At 35.9% G+C, this 7,500-nt stretch overlaps 3 protein-coding genes across 3 annotated transcripts; all 3 read left to right on the plus strand.

The window, feature by feature from the left end:
- Positions 1-1,053: 1,053 nt before the first annotated feature.
- LOC137643342 (uncharacterized protein PF3D7_1120000-like) lies at positions 1,054-1,512 on the plus strand. The gene has a single exon (XM_068376176.1). The coding sequence runs from the start codon at positions 1,054-1,056 to the stop codon at positions 1,510-1,512; it is 459 nt and encodes a 152-aa protein (XP_068232277.1).
- Positions 1,513-1,609: 97 nt separating this feature from the next.
- On the plus strand, positions 1,610-2,110 carry LOC137643344 (uncharacterized protein PF3D7_1120000-like). The gene has a single exon (XM_068376177.1). The coding sequence runs from the start codon at positions 1,610-1,612 to the stop codon at positions 2,108-2,110; it is 501 nt and encodes a 166-aa protein (XP_068232278.1).
- Positions 2,111-2,136: 26 nt separating this feature from the next.
- On the plus strand, positions 2,137-2,562 carry LOC137643345 (uncharacterized protein PF3D7_1120000-like). Its single transcript, XM_068376178.1, has one exon. It carries the CDS (start codon positions 2,137-2,139, stop codon positions 2,560-2,562), a length of 426 nt encoding a protein of 141 aa, XP_068232279.1.
- The last annotated feature ends 4,938 nt before the right edge of the window (positions 2,563-7,500 follow it).

Consider the following 7,500-nt stretch of genomic DNA (forward strand, 5'->3'; position numbering starts at 1 on the left):
AAAAAATAATTATTCAAGTTTTTGTGCTTGTTTAAATGAAAAAAATATATATACTTATTCGAAAGGAAAAATTATTATACAAATTTCTGGAATAGAGAGAGAGAGAGAGAGAGAGAGAGAGAGAGAGAGAGGGAGACAATTTACTTATTCAAGCTGAAAAAAACTATATATTGAAACGGAAAAAATTACTTATTCGAATTTTTGTACTTGTTTAAATGAAATATATATATATATATATATATATATACTTATTTGAAAGGAAAAATGCTTATACATATTTTATGGAAATCACCTAAAGGAAGAGAGAGAGAGAGAGAGAGAGAGAGAGAGAGAGAGAGAGAGAGGTATTTACGACTTACTTAGCTGAAACATGAGAACTCGGTGGTGTAAAAAATTACTCGAATTAGACAAAAAAATCTTATTCAAACAATTACTCATTTTACGTACAAAACAAACCTTAAATTCAACACAATATTAAATAAGTTGTTCAAAAGAAAGAAAGCCTTCAGACACACCCACTCTATTTGAACACAATCATGATCTCAGCACATTAATGCATATAACAGAGCTTATGAGTCCAAAGAAAAATAGCATGAGTAATACTGTCAATAAAGCGAAGTTCAAGAGAACAATTCATAAAAAAAAATGGCAATTTTCCTCCTTAAAATAGCTCCCTAAATAGAAGTGAAGCCATGTCTTCTCATGATACATTTATAACCACCGTTTGATATCTAAACTGGTCAACAAAGGTAAAAAAGAGGATATGATACGTTTAACATGATTAGAGTTGCAAGTTTATTTATTTGAATAACCTACATAAACAGTAGAAGGAGATCCTAAAATTCAAGGTTTAAAGGCTATTCATGAATGGCCCAAGAAGGGACAGTGACATTGCCCTATCAAGCAGGACAATGCCCTAGAGACTGACCATATTACATATGATCAACGTCCAATTACCCTCTCCACCCAAGCTAGGACCAAGGAGAGCCAGGTATTGGCTGCTGATGACACAGCAGATAGATCTGTATGCTCCTCGTCTATAGATAAGTGATCATGATAAAGGAAGATGTCAACAGAGAAATTAACAAGATAAAGGAGGCTCTCAACAAAGAAGTGAGCATAATAAAGGAAGATGTCAACAGAGAAGTGAACATGATAAAGGAAGATGTCAACAGAGAAGTGAACATGATAACGGAAGATGTCAACAGAGAAGTGAAAATGATAAAGAAATATGTCAATAGAGAAGTGAACATGATAAAGGAATATGTCAAAAAAGAAGTAAGAGAGATAATGGAGGATGTCAGCAGAGAAGTGCGCATGATAAAGGAAAATGTCAGTGAAGCAAGCATGATAAAGGAAGCCGTTAACAGAAAAGTGAACATGATAAAGAAAGATGTGAACAGAGAAGTGAACATGATAAAGGAAGATGTCAAAAGAGAAATGAGCATGATAAATGAGAATGTCAACAGAACAGTGAACATGATAGAGGAAGATGTAACCAGAGAAGTATGAAAAAGGAAGATGTCAACATAGAAGTGAACATGATAAAGGAAAATATCAATAGGGAAGAGAACATAATAAAATATGTTAACAGAACAGAGAAGTGAACATGATAGAGGAAAATGTCCATAGAGAAGTGAGCATGATCCATGAAAATGTCAAAAGAGAAGTGAACATCATAAAGGAGGATATCAAAGGAGAAGTGAGCATGATAAAGGAAGATATTAACAGAGAAGTGAGCCTGATAAAGGAAGATGTTAACAGAGAAGTGAACATGATAAACGAAGATGTCAGCAGAGAATTGAACATAATAAAGAAAGATGTCAATGAAGAAGCGAGCATGATAAAGGAAGACGTTAACAGAGAAGTGAAGATGATAAAGGAAGATGTGAACAGAGAAGTGAACATGATAAAAGAAGATGTCAATAGAGAAGTGAACATGATAAATGAGGATGTCAACAGAGTAGTGAGCATGATAAAGGAAGATGTCAACAGAGAAGTGAGCATGATAAAGGAAAATGTAAACATAGAAGTGAACATGATAAAGGAGGATGTCAACAGAGAAGTGAACATGATAAAGGAAATTGTCATCAGAGAACAAGCACGATAAAGGAGGATGTTAACAGAGAAGTGAGCATGATAAAGGAAGATGTCAACAGAGAAATAAGCATGATAAAGGAGGATGTCAACAGAGAAGTGAGCATTATTAAGGAGGATATTAACAGAGAAGTGAGCATGATAAAGGAAGATGTCAGCAGAGAATTGAGCATGATAAAGGAAGGTGCTAACAGAGAAGTGAGCATGCTCTTGGAAGATGTCAACAGAAAAGTGAACATGATAAAGGAGGATGTCAACCGAGACGCGAGCATGTTAAAGGAGGATATCAAAAGAGAAGTGAGCATAATAAAAGAGCATGCATACAGAGAAGTGAGTATGATAAAGGAGGATGTTAACAGAGAAATACGCATGATAAAGGAAGACGTCAACAGCGGAAGATGTCAACAGAGAAGTGAGCATGATAAAGGAAGACGTCAACAGCGGAAGATGTCAACAGAGAAGTGAGCATGATAAAGGAAGGCGTCAACAGCGGAAGATGTCAACAGAGAAGTGAGCATGATAAAGGAGAATGTCAACAGACAAATAAGCATGATTTAAAAAAAAAAAAAAAACCGCTGCTAACAGAGAAGTGCATTTGATAAAGGCGGAAAAACTGTGTTGAATATCCCCCGGGACTTGTAAGACCAAGACGAAGTTTTCTCTATAGCTTTAATTCAGTTTTTCATCTCGAATTTCAATTTCGCCGCATCCTTTGATGTCTCTCGTCTTGATGAAATCCCTCGCTGATGTTTTTTTTTTTTTCTCGAAGTTGCCCAGAATGCAAATGTCTCGTCAATCATAGTTTTGAAGTTAAACTAAGTCGGAATAAGTCGGCAGGGACGCTACTATACTAATTTTTTTTTTAATGAGGCGCATTTACACCGACTCGCAGAAGTGCCCTTATAGCTCGGAAAAGTTTCCTGCTATCTGATTGGTTAGAATTATCATGTCCAACCATTCAGCGATCAGGAAACTTTTCCGAACTAAAAGGGCACCCCTGCGAGTCGGTGCAAATTTGCCTCACTAAAAAGAATTGACTATAGTCACATGACATGGCAAACGTCGAATTTGTTAAATAATATGAAATGGTAAATGCAGCAACAGTATTAATAATAACAATAAAAATACTGAATAATAATAATTATGCTGATAAACAGATAAACACTACAACACCATAATCGGTTAACTTTTCAATAAATTTAATTATATAAAAGCTTGGAGGATAAAAAAGGATATTATTATTATTATTATTATTATTATTATTATCATTATTGTTATTATTACTATTATTACTAGCCAAGCTACAACCCTAGTAAGAAAAGCAAGATGCTATAAGCCCAAGGGCTCCAACAGGGAAAAATAGCCCAGTGAGGATAGAAAACATGGAAATAAATAAGGCAATAAATAAACGATATAAGAAGTGATGAAAAATTGAAATAAAATATTTAAAAAAACATTAACAACATTAAGACAGATTATTCATATATTACTATAAAAAGACTTATGTCAGCCTGCTCAACATAAAAACATTTGCTACCACTGGTCAAAATATCTTTAAGAAATAAAATCAGGTGAATGATCGAAGAATTACTGTGTATTGCGACCCGCCCCATCATCCAATGGCTGCAAAAGAACCAGATGAAAAAAGGCAAACAACCACGGCTACCACACAACCCAATCACAGTTGCCAATTTAGCGCTTTTCCGCGCTAGATCTGGCGCGTTTTTCGAAAGTCTAGCGCGTTTTTTCCTAGTTAGCGCGGCCACGCTATTTTAGGTTTCTTTTTAGACAAAGCTAGCGTGAAACATAACGCTTTTCCATCTGATAAAGTATATGATAAACTGACTGCAGTTTTCTCTTTTGACATAATGCATTGTACCAATTTCCGCTTTATCAGTTATAGGAGACTGCTCTCTCTCTCTCTCTCTCTCTCTCTCTCTCTCTCTCTCTTCCCAAAATACGTTGTAGAGTCCTACAGTAAACTCAAAAGATAGGTTGTTCACGAAGTTACTAACCCTATACAGCTCTTTTAAGAAATGATTTAGCGCGTTTCTGGCGCGTTCAGGAAGCTACTGTAGCGCGTTTTCAAAATCATGAATGGCAACTCTGAACCCAATCCAGCCGGAGAGCTGCATAAAGGGTCTTGGAAGACAGGGCAGGACAAACAGATTAGCATGAAAGAGAAGCCCTTTGGAGGGAAAGAAGTGGAAGAGGTTTAGGATAAGGAGGAGGGAAGGGAAGGGAAGGGAAGGGAAGGGGAGGGACTGGGGGAAGATTATAAGGAAGATTCTCCAAAGGTTATAGACAGGTAGCTGCGGACCTGATTGGCCACCAATGACAAGCAAACATGAGATAATGACGGGGTATTTGTCCTTCCAAAGACTGCCTTTGGCATCTTCGATGGGCTACCTACGGTGAGAGAGAGAGAGAGAGAGAGAGAGAGAGAGCATCGATCTTAGTGATTTTAACTGATCATCTTGACAGAATATTCGCTATGGGAAAGGAAGGTGATTTGTGGCAGCACTATAATTCTTTTCTTCAGTAAGAAAGCATATTATCATCTAATTCTTTCAAGCAATCATATCTCGTAAAAATATGAAAAAATATAAAGGATAACTGACGCCTTTTGCTCTTTTTCACACACACACACACACACACATATATATATATATATATATATATGCATTTAGTTTTAATTTGAATTTTAACAGCATGTAGTATGCTCTCTCACCGGTTTTTCATTCCTTCTTTTCACAAAATTCATAGCTATTTATCATTCCTTTTCATGAAATTCATAGCTTTTCTTCCTTCCTTTCCACGAAATTCATAACTTTTTCATTCCTTTCCACGCAAATCACAGCTGTTTATCATTCCTTTCCACGAAATTTATATGTTTCTCAATCCTATTTACGAAATGCACAGCCGTTTTTCATTCCTTTTCGGAAAATTCGCATGTTTTTAAATCCTATTTATGAAATTCATAGCTGTTTTTCATTCCTTCTTTTCACGAAATTCACAGCCGTTTTCATTCCTTTTCATGAAATTCACAGCTATTTTTTATGCCTTTTTACGAAATTCACATATTTTTCATTCCTTTCCATTAAAATCACAGCTGTTTTTCATTCCTTTCCACGAAATTCACAACTTTTTCAGTCCTTTTTACGAAATTCACAGCTGTTTTTCATTCCTTTTCATTAAATCCATAGCTGTTTATCATTCCATTCTACAAAATTCACATGATTTTTCAATACTTTTTATGAAATTCATAATTGTTTTTCATTCCTTTTCACGAAATTCATATATTTCAGTCCTTTTCACGAAATTCACAGCTGTTTTTCAATCCTTTTCATGATATTCATAGCTGTTTTTCATTCCTTTTTACCAAATTCAAATATTTAAATCCTTTACACGAAATTCACAGCTGTTTTTCATTCCTTCTTTTCACAAAATTCATAGCTGTTTATCATTCCTTTTCATAAAATTCATAGCTTTTTCCATTCCTTTTCATGAAATTCACAGCTGTTTTTCATTCCTTTCCATGAAATTCATAGCTGTTTTGTATTCCTTTTTACCAAATTCACATATTTCAATCCTTTACACGAAATTCACATCTGTTTTTCACTTCTCCTTTACTAAACTTAAAACTTGACCTACAAAACGACATAGGGTTAATTACACCTTCGGGCCTTTAATGACCTAAGCATTAAATCTAGTCCCTTGGAGGGTTAAAGTCAGGATGAACAAGGTCATGTAACCTCCTACCAAAATAATAGTCTTGGAGAAATAATGACTCCTCCAAAATACTGGGTGGGAACCAGATAAATAACACTTAAAAGTTTGCTCCTGTAGTCATTCCTTCATTGGGAAAAAACAAATATTATATATACATATATGCAAATGTAAAGCGGTGTTGGTCTTCATATTAATGTTGCCAAATCAGAGGCTGTGAGAACTGAACTTGCTGGAGTAGGAGTTATGATATTGTGAAGTTAACCTGTAAGCGATACTGGTACAGTTATGGATCTTGGCACAGTTATTAGAAATAAATACAGTTTGAAAACAACTTTGCTGATGGTCTGATGGACTGGAAACGCCTCTGCCTAGCGATCTGCAGGACTGGGGTTCGGGCCCGCCCCAGCTCGATAGTTTCTTGTAGTGCCTGCCACCTCGAGTCCCGCTCAAACTCAATAGTTTCTTGTAGTGTCTGCAACCTCACCATCCTTGTAAGCTAGGGATGGGAGGTTTGGGGGAGCCTATAGGTCTACCTGCTGAGTCATCAGCAGCCATTGCCTGACCCTCCCTGGTCCTAGCTTGGATGGAAAGGACTTATTACTTCATCTGTAAACTGTAGCCAAATATCAATCATGTGCAGAAATAGGTGCATTACCTTCGTTTTCTCTTTTTATAATTTAAGATAACATCAACAGTTCTAATTTCCAACAACTAGCTCGACTGTATGTCTTATTATTCTATTAACTAGAGTTTTGCAGTCTTAATAATGACTAACTTTGTCAGTAGAGCAATTCAGTTGAGCATGATATTCTAACAATGGATCTCAGAATATAAAGTACATAATTATTTAGAAACTTTTTTATATCTATACTACCAGAACTGGATTTCTCTCAAATATCATACAATTTTATTTATTGTTATATTATTGCAGTAATTTTATTTGCAGCTGTCATGATACCAGCAACAACAATGAACGCAGCTGTTTTTAGTCCACTGCATGACAAAGGCCTCAACACTCTCTGGGATTTAACCAGTTTTCATCACCACGTTGGCCAACTGCGGATTGGTGATGGTGGGAGATTTTTGTCTTGAGCGTTCCCAAAAAAAACCCAACCATGTATGGGTGGCCATGACTATTGGAGCTTTGCTGATCATGGTGTTACACAAAGCCTTTCACCACGTTAAGGTATCCTTCACTGGGCTATTTTTTACCCTGTTGGAGCCCTCGGGCTTATAGCATTCTGATTTTTCTATTAGGATTGTAGCTTAACTAGTAATAATAATAATAATAATATAATAATAATAATAATAATAATAATAACAACCATCAAATAAGAAAAGTAAAATCATTCATCCCTTAGAAATCAGCAAAGCGAAGCCCGGAAACTGATTCAGGGTTGCATTAAGTACTTGGGATACTCAGAACAGAGAAGTGGGAAGAGAAGTACAGGTGAGAAGTACAGATGAGAAGTACAGCCTGGTGTTAGCAAGAATTATTACATACAGGTGGTTGGAACTCTTTATTTCCTCTCATTATTCTCCTTACCTCTCTTCTTCGCCTCCTTCTATCCTTACGTTAATTCCCTTAATTCTCTCTTCATTACTTTTAATCATCTCCTTCCTAAATACACCACCCTTCCTCTCGTTCTTTTTAATTCCCTCGTTATCCTC

The sequence above is a fragment of the Palaemon carinicauda genome, chromosome 6, assembly GCF_036898095.1.
Source record: "Palaemon carinicauda isolate YSFRI2023 chromosome 6, ASM3689809v2, whole genome shotgun sequence".
NCBI classification, from domain to species: Eukaryota; Metazoa; Arthropoda; class Malacostraca; order Decapoda; family Palaemonidae; genus Palaemon; species Palaemon carinicauda.

Excerpts from the sequence above, each read along its gene's own strand:
- LOC137643342 (XM_068376176.1), top strand. The coding sequence starts at position 1,054 with ATGATAAAGGAAGATGTCAACAGAGAAATTAACAAGATAAAGGAGGCT.
- LOC137643344 (XM_068376177.1), top strand. The coding sequence starts at position 1,610 with ATGATAGAGGAAAATGTCCATAGAGAAGTGAGCATGATCCATGAAAAT.
- LOC137643345 (XM_068376178.1), top strand. The coding sequence starts at position 2,137 with ATGATAAAGGAAGATGTCAACAGAGAAATAAGCATGATAAAGGAGGAT.